Source organism: Alosa pseudoharengus, unplaced genomic scaffold (genome assembly GCF_046254945.1).
Source record: "Alosa pseudoharengus isolate Yale_2024_CS ecotype anadromous, Long Island Sound unplaced genomic scaffold, YU_APseudo_1.1 YU_APseudo_1.1_scf_23, whole genome shotgun sequence".
Taxonomy (NCBI): Eukaryota; Metazoa; Chordata; class Actinopteri; order Clupeiformes; family Clupeidae; genus Alosa; species Alosa pseudoharengus.
In genome coordinates this window covers 33,065,525-33,081,505 of record NW_027468685.1, presented here as the reverse complement: position 1 = coordinate 33,081,505, position 15,981 = coordinate 33,065,525, and the positions used below count along the sequence as shown (strand labels likewise).

Genomic DNA, 15,981 nt, shown 5'->3' with positions numbered 1-15,981 from the left:
GCGGTTAGAGGGTTAAAACCTGAGGGGACCACTCCATTGGTTAGTGAGTGATTAATTATGGCCAATACAAGAGGGCAGATGATGGTAAAAACTTCTTTAAAAAGGCGTGCAGGTAAAACATCTAAGTGGCAGGATGTAGATTTCATATGGGAGACCACCTCAGAAAGCTGGGAGGAAGATATAGCCTGAAACTGTTGGAGGCAGCTAGGTGAAAGTTCTATCACTGAGGGATCCGAATCTGGAGGTGAGATTTGAGATTTTATTTTGTCAATTTTATCGATGAAGAAGTTGAGGAACTTCTCACAGATTTCTGTTGAAGGGGCAAGAGTAGATGACGCAGAGGCAGGATTGATAATAGAGTTAATGGTATTAAATAAAACTTTTGTCCTATGAGCATTATTGTTGATAAGCTGAGCATAATACTCAACCTTTGCTGCCTTAACAGAGTTTTGGTAGGTCTTTAGAGAATCTCTGAAAAGGTCATAGAAGACCTGAAGCTTCTTTTTTTTCCATTTGCGCTCTGCTTTCCTGCAAGATTTTCTGACAGAACGGGTCGTGGCATTTAACCATGGAGTGGTGATAGTTTTAACACGTTTTTGTTTTAGTGGGGCAACGCAGTCTAAGGTCTCAAGACAGGATGCATTAAAGAGAGTGACTAATTCTTCAACGTCAGAGCAGGTGGAAATAGCAACAGAGATAGTAGGTGAGTGAGAGAGGATGAAAGTATTAGAGAATGTTGTGGCTGTGGTGGAATTAATAGAACAGGCAAAGGAATAGGACTTAGGGTGAGATACAGGGGGACAAAACAAAATAGATTCAAATAAAATCAAAAAATGATCAGAGACCCCAACATCCATAATTTCTAAGTTGGAAACATTGAAACCATAAGACAATACTAGGTCTAATGTGTGGCCTTTCTGATGCGTCGGGGCCATAACAGATTGCACAAGATTGAAAGAGTCCACAAGGCATAAAAAGTCCTTAACCAAAGGTTTTGATGGGCAACAGATGTGAATGTTAAAATCCCCTAAAATCATGAAATTGTCAGAGCGAGAGGCCATAAAAGATAGTAGATAGTGTTGTCACGATACCAAAATTATGACTTCGATACGATACCTGCCATAAATATCACGATGCTCGATACTGAAACGATACTACGGCGAAATCCTAAGATATCTGAAAAAAAAAGGACTCATGCCTCCTCCAAGTGTATTGAGTCATTTGTGTTGAATTCGGTGCACTTTTGTAGTGTGCAGGTCAATTCTGGGTTCTAAACTTCCTACATAATTATTATTTTTATAGTCAGTAAAATAGTAGGCCTACTTTGTGTGATTAAGTCCTTTATTTTTTGTTATAGTTCATTACATTGTGTTGTGTTTTGCCAATAAAGTAGCTTTAAATAGCCAAACTAGGCTAGATCAAGGTCAGTGTTGAAATTACTGCATGCAAATCACTGAATGCTATGCAGAGGGGCCTAATCTTTAGGCCATCTGATGTACAGTAAAGGCTTCCGTAGGCCTTCCCGTGTTCATGGGATTTCTTTGACAGTTGCAAAGGGAAAAATGTGAGGATAGTCTTCTTTGCGCCCAGTGTACAAGTACGACGTTCCAAACATTCAGGTCTTCGTCAGATAGGCCTACAGCATTACCTGTTGCAATATGTCTGTGTGCATTCCTACATTAGCCTACGTCTATTTCTTTGATAACATGATTTGCTACCACGTAACAATAACCCGCTATTATTATTAGGACTCTACACGCTTTAGTGGTATTATATGCTGTGGGCTTTAATTAGCGCATTTCGGGTAGCCTATTCTACATCTGGGTAATACTTATTGAACAAATTGCATTCTACATGCCATGACAAATATTACCAGTAGTACTGACCGAACATGAAATAGATTGTTTACAAGTTATGGTAATGTTATTCTGGCGTGAACATTGCGCTTTCATCACGTTAGCACCCTATGATTACAGCTCGTTATGTCTCGTCAAAATGATTACAGCTCGTGTCTCGTCAAAATTCATTGATGAAGGAAGGTTCGCTTTATCCCAGAGAACCGTACTCGTTTCACTTGGCACTAACCATGTAGTCGTGTTTTCTATAGCATATTCGTTAACCTGTCGTTCTTTGAACAAAAATGTTGGGATATGTCTGCGAGGTGTTTAGCCATGCGTAGGCTAGCTTACTGCTTTTAAATGACTTTGAAACATATTTCACAAACGGGCCTCTGTGTACCTGATGGCTTGCCTTCACTATTCACGATGTATCTGAAATAGTTGCAGATTTCACTTCACCTTTTGTTTTATCCACAAGGCGGACGGTCGGCAAAGAACTACTGTATGTTGACGTTGGCTGCGCACTCACTCACTCAGAGCTGCCTGCTTGACACGCCCACTTGCCTAGATGCGTGCAAGGAGCAGTGAGAGCAGCAGTTCACGCAGACACAGAACGTTAATTTTAATAAAGTATCGATTCTAAAAACGTCGGAAATCGTATCGTTTTTTGCGTGAAGGCATCGTGATACCTTTTTAGTATCGATACACCGTGCAACACTAATAGTAGATCAGCAAATTCTTGAATGAAATTACAATTAAGCTTAATTTTTGGTGGTCGGTAAACTAATGCACAGAGGAGGGTGGCATTTATCTTTACAAGCTGTACCTCAAAAGTGGAGAACATATCAATTTGTACAATTCTACATTTAAAGTTGTTATTATAAACAGTGACCTGACCAGACCACCTCCACGACCAGTAGCCCTAGGGGAATTCATGAAGCTGCAGTGAGGAGGGCAGAGTTCACAAAGTGGAATGACGTCATTACCGCTGAGCCAAGACGTTATAAACAAAAAGTCCAGGTGATGAGACGTGAAGCGGTCGTTTAAAATGAAAGATTGTGCGTTGTGCGAAATAGATTGTGCGTTCAATAACGCAAATTTGATGGGAGGAGGGTCTTGCGCATGCTGCAGAACTTCCTGCGGTGAACCAGCTGTGAGAACTTTTACCTTCGAATGAAGGTCTTGCGGCGGTTCAGGCGCAGTCTGACATGGTGATGTGACATTCTCAGCAGCTCCATCGAAGTTGTCCAAGATGCGAGAGACAGATTCTCGCTGCGTTGTTGGTCGCTGTAGATTCTCCACTGACACTGTAGGGAGCGAGTTGTTTGCGGGAGCGGACTGCTCTGGAAAACAGCGTTGATTAGGCAAGAAATCATGGAGATGATGGAGGGATGCTTTCGTCTGTCGCACGGATGATAGAGCGACGTGCGCCTCTGTGCAAGTAGCGTTTCCGCCGGAGGGTCCCCGCTGCCCGGCAAAGGTGGAGCACCTCGATGTTGATGGTGTCGGTGGAGGCGAACTGTCGAAGTTCAAGGGGTGTGTACTGAAAGCCCCCCATAGCCAAAACACAAACTCCGACACGGCTTGATGCATCAGCCAGTCCAAAGTGTGCAATTTAATCACCTAGCTAGCACGAAGCCTCAATCTCCGGCTGGTCAGTCAACCGACTAAACCAGCAGCTGGACAGTCAACCGACTATGAACCCAGCGTATTCAGGATAAAAAAGGAGAGAGACACTAGCAAGCTCGAATCCAGCACAGCTTCCACCACACAAGCAGACAGCAAGTCTAATAGCAGTGAAGGCCTTGCTGATGGCAATCGGCAGGGGAAAAAAAACAGCTGATCACCAGGCGAAAAAACAGCGCAGGTAGAACTCATAAAACGCAATAAAAGTGTGGAAAAACAAAATAAACCGTTTAAATAAAAAAGTACAGTTAAATGTACAGCTAAATTAACACATCTACAATAATTGAAGAAAAATAATCAGGAATAAAATAGTAAAATATTAAATAATCCGAATAAAAACAGGTCAGACTGGGGTGATGGTTCATCTTTCAACAAGACGACGACCCTAAGGGCTTCTACACACAGTTGTGTTCCGTCAACGCATGCCAGTGGGTGTTCCCGACGGTAGCTGTGCAAATGACTTGAAGTATAACCGTAATTTGATTGGCTGGTGCCGTCCTTCGATTGGCTTGATTTGATTGGCCGGTGCCGTTCGTCGGAGCAGCAACAGCTGAACTTCTCAAAGCGAGCGACGGGAGCAACGCGACGCAACGGACCATTTAGTTCGGCAACGGATGACGTAAGCTCATGTAAAGTGAACGGGATGCGTCTCCAGCACTGCAACGCACGCAACAAATGAGCCGTAAGCACACAGCCAAGATATCGAAGGAGTGGCTTCAGGACAAGTCTGTGAATGTCCTAGAGTGGCCCAGCCAGAGCCCAGACTTGAATCCCATTGAACATATCTGGAGTGATCTGAAAATGGCTGCACCGACGCTCCCCATCCAACCTGATGGAGCTCGAGAGGTTCTGTAAAGAGGAATGGGCAAAACTGGCCAAAGATAGGTGTGCCAAGCTTGTGGCCTTATATTCCAAAAGACTGGTTGTAATATCTGCTAAAGGTGCCCCAACAAAGTATCGAGCTGTGAATACTTATGTATATATTGCATTTTCATTCTTTATTTCTGATAAATTTGTAAACATTTAAAAAAAAAAAAACTTGTTTTTAATGTATTTTCATGTCGTCATTCTGGGGTATTGTGTGTAGAATTTTGGTAAAATTAATTGAATCCATGTTGGAATAAGGCTGTAACATAACGAAATGTGGAAAAAGTGAAGCGCTGTGAATACGTTACGTATGCACTGTATATTAAATATGGGCTGATTTGCATACTATATCAAAAAACCCTTTGACAGGGGTTGAAGTTAACTTTTTGCCCTACTAGACAAATTGTTGGTAGATGAAAAAATTACCGGCCAGATTTATTTTGTACCAGCCAAAACTGAACAATGCTTTTCATCAGTGTTAATTTTGGCGGCTATTTTAGATTTAGTTTTAGTCTTTATGTTGGTTATTAGATTAAGTCACATTTTAGTCATTGTTTTCCTTCGTAGTTTTAGTCTAGTTTTAGTCGACGAAAAATCCTTACAGTTTAGTCAACTTTTAGTCATTACTTTTAGTCAAAATGTTTTCTCTTTTTAAACTAATTCAATTAGGCTAATACAGGTATCGGAAATTGAAATGAAGGTGACGGGTTGTATGAAGTGTTGAAAATTACGTAAAGCAACATTCAGGGCCAGAGTGGGGCCACTTTTCAGCCCGGGAGTTTCAGGCCCAAGACCAGCCCACTTTTTCCATGGTGGTGGAAATTGGATAAATTAAGCAATGGTTCAGTTCTTACTATCCAGTAGTTTTTATTAGTACAGTACCATGGTTCAACAAATGTATAAAGGTTATATAATAATTTACTTAAACTGAGAAGTTAACAAAAAATATAGGTATAGGTTGATAAGTTGAAATGTATTCCACTCTTCCACAGCGGCATATTGAACTAATGTTTACATGTTTTTCAGCGTGGGTAGGCTATCATATTGGCGTTTGGTGATGTAGGCTACTTCTTTACCACACTCACTTCTGAACAAAGCATATAGGTTGGATCATGTAGATTACTGCTGTCATACTGATCTTTCTTACATTAAATAATTTTAATTCATATTGTTTTCTCTTTTATCCTCTCTACTTGTCCCTCATTGCCTCCTCGCTAATTTCGGGCTAATCATCATCAGGGACTGGCTGATCTACTGCTCAGAGGCTACAATTTATTAGCAAAGACTATGAATCGCAATGTTGGATGATGCAAAAAGATTAATAATTTAATTAATTTAATAAGTTGCTTGTGAATAGGTTGACAACGCTAACGTCCAATGTGTTTCCCAAACTTTTTTCTGCGGACCCCCTTTTTAAAAATGACAGACCATCACGACCCATTTCACTTCAGATCTAACATGCAACCACCAATATTGTTTTAGGCCACAGGTTCTCAAACTTTTCTATGCCCCCCCCAACCATTCTACAGTGCCATATCTAGATACGTAATAGGTCTGGCCCACTACTATTACAGGGATTGGTGACTCACTGACTCAGTTTCCCACAACTCTGCAATCTCAATTACACATGAAGCAATGTTAAATATTTGCAAAGCTATGAAATTCAGTTTTGTACAAACACACAACCTCAGGTTTTCCTCATCCTGCTTTGAACACAGTTGTGTTGCATTTTGAGCACCATCAGCGTGGAAAGTTTTTGAGTTATATGTTCTCATTAATCATAAAATGTATATTATGTTATGTTGCTTACTATTATTTTGTTTTTTATATTTTTGTTTTTTAAAGTATATATTTTTTGGGCTTTTTATGCCTTTAATGTGCCAGTTGGCGCCACGGCTGGGGCCATTTAGTTTTTTATATTATGCTACTGACTTTTGTATGCCAAAATGTGCAAGAGTTCGTTGTGCGCATGTGTAAACAAATGGGACTTTTATTTTGACTCAAGTTAAGTGAATGTAAAACTTTGTTGGCTACTAAGAATGTGTTACCGCTCCCTCGGGTACTGAGGTTATGCCAGTGCTTTGAGATGTAAACCAACAAATAAATATATATATATATATATAGAATAGAATATATATCTGTATTATTCTTTAATGGATGGATGACTACAACATATTGAACATAGACATGGCGGATAGAAAAGAAACCTTAACAAAAGTTACCTAAAAGATAACGTTTTAATGCAGAGTTTGGGGATATTTTTGCATGCTATGCAATCGCCACTCTTCAACATAGTAAGCTGTTCCTGTATATCTAAAGAGATGTATAGGCTACGTTGCATTGCAGACAAATGGATCCATAACACCGTTAATTCCGATGTAAACATAGCAAATAACTCAAGTCGTTATATTGTAGCCTATTTCTGGAGGTTTCTTTGGAAAGTTGAATCCGAATTTTTCTCTGGAGTTAAACGTTTGCTTGTTTGTAGGCCTTGTACTAAGGCTGTATATTGATGCTCTGACAAGCTATGTTGTCGTAAGAATGTGAAATGAATAAATATCAGAACAAGAAGCTTTTGCGCAATAGCCAAAAGATAATGCGCTTTTACTGTAGCCTAGTAGAGTTTGCGAGGTGGAAAACGAGAGGAAATAGGCTATAGCTTTTAAAATGTCCATTTAAACTGTAGCCTAATATAATGCACTGTTGAGCGTTTTAAATGCGAAATAATAAGGAATGTGAGGAGGCTGCTGTTAACTTTAAAGCATCTGCATCTACAATCGAAACTATCTACAGCATATGACGCAAATTGAAAAGCCATGCCCGGTACACGTCTGGCTTAGTTGACAGCATGGTAACTAGATTTTAATCGGTCAACGGAAGCAGCTGTCCGTTAATGTTTGTGCTGATTCATGTCCCTTGTATTTTGCAACTGCGAGGTCCATAGCAGGCGCCCCACAGAAATGTTTCATTTTGCGAGTGAGATGCACGCTGTCCCCTCTGCAACGCGTTCACCCTGTTTCAGAGCTATTCTAGGGCCGTGACAGTGGTAAACAAACTATCCTAATAAAAAACTGAAAGCTTTCCTGGTTAAATGGTATAAGCTAGGTCTATACCACAACATACATTGTGTCTTTGGGAACCAATGTAATACCCAATAATTACGTTGCTAGTCATTACTTTTTCTCTTACCAGTTGACAGTGTCTGTCTCCAAAAAAAATCTGGAAGCTTGGCACATTTGGCAACATCCTCCTCCAATGCCTTCCTTTCTTTTTTTTACCTGGCCTGTTCAGTCCCTCTTGGCCTCTTTATACCATCCATCCTCCCTGACGCTTATCGTTACGGTAGGGCCGGCCCGGCTATTGGTAGGCCTTTCTTTTAGGAAAAGATGGGCTATATGGACCCAACCAACTCTTTGGGAGAGGAGAACTCCCTCACATGCATTTTGAATGTCCAGTAGCACACCACTAACATTTTAGTCCTTTCTCCTCTCGTCAACGAAAACGAAACCTACATTTCCTCATAGTTTTTATTATCAAATATCTATTTTTAGCTCATCAACGTCTCGTATTAGTCATGGAAAAAAGGTTGTTAATGAACATTTTTTGTCATATTTTTCGTTAACGAAATTAACACTGCTTTTCATGCCTATTTTGCAAGTACAATTACCCTGTTAAACGGCTCTTCAGAATGCTACGGAAGTTTGCAAATTCCGCTGCAAGTTCCATTCAAATGAACAGGCAAAAAAGTCCTACCGTCACCAAACCTGGTGGGTACTAGGTAGCTTCCTAGTCATGCCGGGATCTTGCATAAGGTTACGTTCAGACTTACTGTATTTTTCTGACAAAAGAAGTTATGCAGAGTCAGACCGCTTTTCCAGTTTGGAAAAAAATCTACCAGCGCTCTTGTTCCAAAAAGTAGCCAGAAGCGTTAGGCAAAGTGACTAACGTTACGTGTGGATACAAAATATCGCGGAAGAAAAAATTGCTCAGACACGGGTCTCTCGACCGGTGTTCTGTCACCTTCTCCATTTTTTACTTGTCATGGGAAACCACAGGTCTCAGTAATCCGCTTGTGATTGGTCAGCTGTAAAAAAGACAGCATGACGTATGGAGTTTTTCCGCTAGAAGTTGAATATTTCTTAACTTCTGAGCTGCAGAAAAAGACTGCTGCGGTCGCATTTTAAACTACTCCATAGGATTATAATGTAAAAGCAGCTGCGAAAAAAGACGCTTAGTCTGAACGTACCCTAACTGTAATTACCCATAACTCTGGGGCGCTGCAATAAGTACATTTACGTTTTAGGTCATAATTCAAGTTCATGGAATTAAAAGAAAGTTTTCCTCTGATTCTGGATGCTCCTGATTAAAACACAACTCCAAATCTTACCACCATTCTAAAAAAGTCTGTGGTGAAACTAATCTATATCCTCCAAAGCTGTTCATCCTAATCTCCATATATTCTCCATAACAACATCTACAGACCATGCCGACAAAATTTACTTAGGTTTTTTCTTCTGATAAGGGAGAAAGGAGAGTAATACAAAATCACCACAACATTCTTTGGATTCATACTGCATTTTGGGAAATTATACCAATAGTACACTACATGTGCTCCATGTCAATATCTCAAGAACTGTATTATTTAAATGTCAAATTTGGTACAATGAGTTCTGACCTTATTTGGCTACATTTGTGCCAATTGGCTCGCTCTCCAAAATGGCCATTAACAGTGAATTAAATTTCAAGAGTCAATATATGCCATTAATGCCAGTGTAAAGGGCTGATCTTCATAAAAACCCATGTTAATATCTAAAGAACTTCAACATGTTAAATCTGGTGTGCTTATTCTCACATTTACAAATTTTTCCTAAACTGCAGGTACTTTTCCCACCTGTTGAACCTCTCAAATAGTTCAACCATTTTCCTCCAGGAGCCACTTCAGCCAATTCGGCCATACTGCTTAGACCCCGTTAATCGCTGCTTGCGGCTATATTTGTTGTTGATATGTGCGCTAGAATGTAGCCAATTTTATTCTACAAGACAGTGTGCAGCACTGCTCTAAATTATGGAAGGCTTGTTAAGTAAAAAAAAAACAATCAAGTTTAAATTCTCAATGTTTTTAATTTCTGCATACTCTCCTTTCTCTCAGCATTTGACACTGTTGATCACAATATTTTACTACACAGACTAGAACACTGGGTTGGATTTACAGGCATAGTTATCAGCTGGCTAAAATCTACAAGAAAGGAGCTTCTTTGTTGCCATCGGAAACTGTACCTCAACACCAACATCCTAGACCTGTGGTGTTCCCCAGGGGTCGATCTTGGGGCCACTATTATTCAACCTCTATATGCTCCCACTTGGACAAGTCATCCAAAATAATTTGATTTCATATCATAGCAATGCAGATTACACACAAATTTACTTAGCTCTGTCACCAAACGACTATGGTCCTCTTGAATCTATGTGTCAGTGTATAGATAAAATCAACACCTGGATGTCTCAATTTTCTTCAGCTGAACAAAGAAAAAACTGAAGTAATTATATTTGGTAAAAAGGAGGAAAGGCTTAGGGTTGCCACTCTCCTTGACACAAAAGGGTTGACGGCAAAGGATACTGTTAAAAATCTTGGTGTATTAATTGACTGATCTAAATTTCAACAGCCACATGAAAGCGATAACTAAATCAGCTTTTTACCACCTCAAAATATTGCCAAACTCAGAGGGCTGATGTCAAAACATGACTTAGAAAAACTCATTCATGCATTTATCTCCAGCAGGGTTGATTACTGCAATGGACTGTTCACAGGCCTTCCTAAAAAGACTATTAAACAGCTTCAGGTGATACAAAATGCAGCAGCTAGGATTCTAACAAAAACTAAAAGAACTGACCACATTACTCCAATTCTTAAGTCCTTGCACTGGCTTCCAGTAAGTCACAGAATTGACTTTAAAGCACTATTGCTTGTTGAATAAATTAGTAAATGGAGCAGGACCTAAATACCTGTCAGACATGCTTCAGCAGTACACACCTTCTCGTCCTCTCAGGTCCCAGGTGAAAAACCTGCTAGTAAAACCTACTGTTAGAACTAAACATGGTGAAGCAGCTTTTAGCTGCTATGCGGCTCAGCTGTGGAACCAACTTTCGAATGACATCAAAAAGGCCCCAACTGTAGCCAGTTTTAAATCTGGACTTAAGACCAAACTGTTATCAGATGCTTTCTGCTAACTGTGCCGAGTTACAAATTCTGAATCTGCCTTGATAATTATTCTACCTTGTCTTTTATTACTTTTTTACTACTTTTGCCTTTGTTTTTGCTGACTAATTATTCTTTATTTGTAAATGATTTTACCTTGTGTTTTATGTTTTCTTTTTATTATGATCTTTACCTTTTAACTATTCTTTGACTATATTTCCCTTCTATACTTTTATTTGTTATTATTGTTTGGTTTTGTTTATGTAAAGCACATTGAATTACCTCTGTATGAAATGCGCTGTATAAATAAACTTGACTTGACTTGACTTGACTTGACTGCAGCTGGAGGAAAATTCATCAAGGCATGTTTTCAAGCACAAAATATTTTGAACTTGACTTGTCTACCAGAATTCATGGATATTGATACTCATTTTGAATATCTCAGGCAAAAATATATGCAATATCTATTATTTTAGCTTTTAAATTATGAATACCATCTCATACATAAATCCAATTAACCTGTATCCCGTTGAATTTTTGCAGCCAATGCATGTCCAGATCATGGGACAGAAATTTATACAATGTTCCTCTAACCCCACCCAGCAATAGCTTGGTGAAACTAAGTCTTTCTGCACCATCCTACAATTCTGCACCATCCTACAATGACACATTCTTCCTTACAGGTTGGTGTGCATGGCATTAGGATAGAATTTTTCAATGAAAAAGGATCAAAACGCACAGCCACCTATCTTCCGGAGGTTGCAAAAGAACAAGGTAAGTAAACCTTTTATTTTTTTCTTTAAATGTGCATTTCTCTCCTGTTTAACATATATATTTTTTCTCTCTGTTCAGGATGGGACCACATTCAGACCATAGATTCCTTACTTCGCAAGGGAGGTTATAAAGCTCCCATCACAAATGACTTCAGGAAGAGCATTAAATTGACCAGGTAAGAGAAGCTTATTGTATTTCAGTTCAGTATTTGCTAATTCTGAAGACAATTTTGTTATACAAATTCAGCCCATTTTTCGGAATGACCTTCCAAGCAAGCAAAGGCTCCCCCTGCCCTTAGGGGACTGAATGATTGAACAGATGGTATTAAAATGCAATTTTTTTCCAATGTCGCTACTTTTTTCCACAGTTACAGCTTAAAGTAACAAGAAGTGGCTAGAAGTTCATTTTTAGCTCCCTCACAAGTAAGGATTGCATGATGACACTTTTTTGTGCCCGATGAAGATACCTTAACCTTGAGTATCTGCCGATACCAATCCGATACTGTCTTTTTCCCTTTTATGAAACAACCAAGCTGTCTGGATTCCTGTCAGAGAAGCAGCTAATGGTTCAGTAAGAATTTCCAACAAATTATGGCTCAGCCTTAATTGATTAGATTAGATTAGATTCAACTTTATTGTCATTTAGCAGACTACAGAGCTAATGAAATGCAGTTGACATCCAACCAGAAGTACAAAGAAGCATTAAATACCAAGTGCAGGTAGAGTATGGTTGTGAATACAATAGAGATTAAAGGGATATTCCACCTTTTGGTGAATTACACTCATTTCCCTCCTCCCCTTGAGTTAAAAAATTGATTTTTACTTTCTCCAGTTCATCCAGCCGTTCTGAGTCTGGCGATACCACTTTTAGCTCCAGCTTAGCATAGATCATTGAATCGAATTAGTCCATTAGCATCTCGCCTGCTAGCATCACGTTTAAAAGTGACTAAGATTTCCAAACAAGAACAGACAAGTTTTAAATAGGAAAATTACCGGAAATCTTAGTCACTTTTAAATGTGGTGCTAGCATGAAAAATGTGGTGCTAGCATGAAAAATGGCCAAAATTATTCATACCCTTTTTAAATAATCAATGGAAACATCTTTATTTGCCATCAAAGCTCTCAAAATGGTTTTTATAATACCTACCAAGCCTCTCCAATGTCTCCACAATGATTGTAGACTGCACCTTTTTAGCAGAGTTTTGAGGCAGGAACGATTATTTGCCATCACTTTGGCCTTGTGCTAACTTTTTTGACTGATTGAGGTCTGGACTCTGGCTGGGCCTCTCTAAAATGTTGACATTGTTCTCTGTTAACCATTTCTTGCCTTGTTTGGCTGGATGTTTTGGATCATTGTATGGTTTAATGGTCCAATGATGCCTATTGGGGCAGGTCTCTTGGCACACTGCCTGATCTTTTCCTCCAGAATCTCAGTGTAGCCTCTTGCTTTAGTGTTACTGTTTACTTGAGAAGGTCACCAGGTCCCCCGGGTTGAAAAACATTGAAAGTGAGATGCACGCTGTCCCCTCTGCAACGCGTTCGCCCCGTTTCAGAGCTATTCTAGGGCCGTGACTGTGGTAAACAAACTATCCTAATAGAAAACTGATAGCTTTCCTGGTTAAATGGTATAAGCTAGGCCTAATTACAAAACATACATTGTGCTGGCGACCCAAATAAAATCTTTGGGAACCAATGCAATACCCAATAATTACGTTTCTAATCATTGCTATTTCTCTTACCAGTTGCCAGTGTCTGTCTTTAAAGAAATCTGGAAGCTTGGCACATTTGGCAACATCCTCCTCCAATGCCTTCCTTTCTTTTTTTACCTGGCCTTTTCAGTCCCTCTTGGCCTCTTTATACCATCCATCCTCCCTGACGCTTATCGTTACGGTAGGTCCGGCCCGGCTATTTGTAGGCCTTTCTGAGAGAACTTTGTGAAAAGACGGCCTATATGGACCCAACCAATTCTTTGGGAGGGGAGAACTCCCTCAGATGGTAGGCTACAACCCATGCAGAGGCTGCGGGGTCAGACATAGATTGAGGAACGTGAGTAGCCTACTTTAAAGCGATGGTTCGGAGTAATTTCACCCTAGGGTCCTTTGCACCATGACCCCGAGCCAAACACCCTCCCAGAACCCGTTTCCCCTAGGTCGAACCCTGGTCGAGTAGCGCTGTCAGAAACAAATGACTTTCTGCAGGCGGAATGGAACCAACTTTTATCTCGTAAATTACCCCACTAACAATGCCCTGAATGGTACGAAACTTCTACACTTCTACAAAAAACGTTTTTTTTTATTATTTCATGTTTCTCCCACATTGTCTTACAAACTTTTGGCATGTGACGGTGTCATTTTTAGTCTGAATAAACATGTTGATAAAGAGAAAATCAGCATTAAATCAATATTTGCCAGGGGTATGAATAATTTTGTTCTTAACTGTGTATATGTATCGCAAGTCTACATTTTTTTTTTTTAAATTCCAAGAATTCTTGCTTAGCCCACTTGCTGTACAACTTTATAGAATGAAAGTAGCCAACTCCGCTGCTCACAAAGTTGAGATCAAAAACAAACTTTTCACAGTCTAAAGGCCTGTCCACACCAGATATGACATGAAATTCCGGTGCGAAAATGCGAAATTTGCGCAGTGTGTACACACCGAGTCTGATGTGATTATTTTTAATATTTCGCATTCTATTTCTTGCTCACGTCACACAGATTCACGCAGCAACTTTCAGTAAGCTATAGCCTATTGGCTTCTGAGTGAATTGTGGAGTTGTTTATAGTTAAATGTAGCCAAGAAAGAGATGCCAAGTTTTGGGTAAGCTATGCCCGCTATAAGAGAGAACAGGGAGAGCTCAAAAAATCATTGAGATTTAAAGTAGATTAGTTCATTCATGGAGTGCATTTTGGTTTGAGAGGTGCTGGGGAAATGAAAGCTTATCCTTCCCATCCCTTGTCTATGCTAGTTGAGCTATTATGATATAGGCCAGTGCAGTCGAATCACGGAACACAATTGGTTGGTCCCACCAGTGCACCCATCCACCCCACTTCACAACACACACACACACAACCACCCTTTGCTCCCGCATATTGGACACAAGTTCTGCAATTTGGGCGGACTGTTGTAACAACTTGTAGAGTAGACCTAATTAAAATGTTGCATGCCAAGATGTTGTATGCCTACACGCCACAAAAATGGCATAGACTATATTATGTGCAACTCACGAAACCACGTCAAAAGTCATGTTAATCTGCTAAGGAGCAGAGGGCATAGCCTAACATCAGAGACTGATATAGAAATGAGTATTGCAATTTTAACCACTGCTGCAACAAGTGGTTAACATTGATCAGCTTGCAATGGTAATGATCAACACACAGCAAAAACTAATAAACGATACCAGTTACTATCTTTATAAGGTCCATAGAGTTTAGCCTACAGAGTTACACATTATTTCAGTTGTAAAGCATAAAGCAACGTTAACGCATGCCAGGGCATCAGCCTGCGGTGAGACTTCTCTTGCGCTTGGCAACCTGAGCCCAAATTTAAAATGGTGGGAACCCTGGACATAAAGCAGGGTTCCCGCGGATCCTTAAAAAGTCTTTTAAAAAGTCTTAAATACAACTTTCAGGTTTTAAGGCCTAAACAAGTCTTAAATTGTCTGGGATTTCTTGAATTTTCGAAAGGGATGTATTCAATTTGCGTATGGGACCGCCAGCGAGTGCAAGAGAGCGAGTGAAATGTCTCCATCCCGTTTTGTGAATTTAAAACGCAATTGTAAGTGACTATAAGGCTACGGGAGGAAGTGTAGTGGTTGCAGAGTGAAGATATTTTTCACGGGTGTGGTTAAAGGTGTGAAAACTGTAATAATACAGTATGTACAAATATGCCTGACGTTTTCGTTGTGTAGCCGAGGCCTGAGGTAGCCTACGTGAGCGGGAGAAAGAGTTGGTAAGCCAGTTAGCGATAGGTTGGCCATACGTTCGAATTTAGGCCTGACATATAGATTTTAAAAGCCCTGTCCGGCGCAGCCTCAAGCCGGACGCTTATTTGTCCTCCTTTTTGGAGTTGCGCTGGGTATCTAGAATCTTTGCTCGGAAGCAGCATCGGGGAATCCAGTCCAGTGCACATGTCTTTGGCAAGTAGCCTAGGCTACTACAGACACAGGTGAAGAACAGTCCGCCTCAGCCAGTAAGCACAACCAAATATGTACAACCAGCTTCAAAAGCAAGCAGCCCAAACCCTAAAATTGGGCATTTATAGCTGGGAAGGTAATTCACACACAATTATTTTTCTTTCGTCAAAAAATATTTGGTAACTTCTGTAGACATCCAAAATGGGGTGGGGGTTAAAATTAGTAGGAAAAAAAACTATTGCATAAAACAGTTTTAAGTTGTCGTATGTATCTTTTTGCCGTGGTATAGTCTTAATTTTTTCATTTAGATGTCTTGAAAAGGTCTTAAAAGTCTTTAAATTTGCACTTGGAAAATGTGCAGATACCCTGTAAAGCCGTTGTCAGCAGCATAGCCTATATTAAAAGTATGATGGGCTATATTATCATGCACTGCATCCTATGGGTTCAAATGCCTAAATGGCCTATTTGTAGACTAACGTGATGCACGTG

General features: G+C 39.9%; 1 protein-coding gene across 1 annotated transcript in view; it reads left to right on the top strand.

Moving 5' to 3' along the window:
• The window catches only part of ammecr1 (AMMECR nuclear protein 1), an 84,437-nt gene that overhangs the window by 58,552 nt on the left and 9,904 nt on the right, over positions 1 to 15,981 (top strand). Inside the window, exons 4-5 of the mRNA XM_076302399.1 lie at positions 11,271 to 11,361; positions 11,440 to 11,536. Of these exons, the coding sequence (XP_076158514.1) occupies positions 11,271 to 11,361; positions 11,440 to 11,536 (188 nt within the window). The remainder of the gene's footprint in view (positions 1 to 11,270; positions 11,362 to 11,439; positions 11,537 to 15,981) is intronic.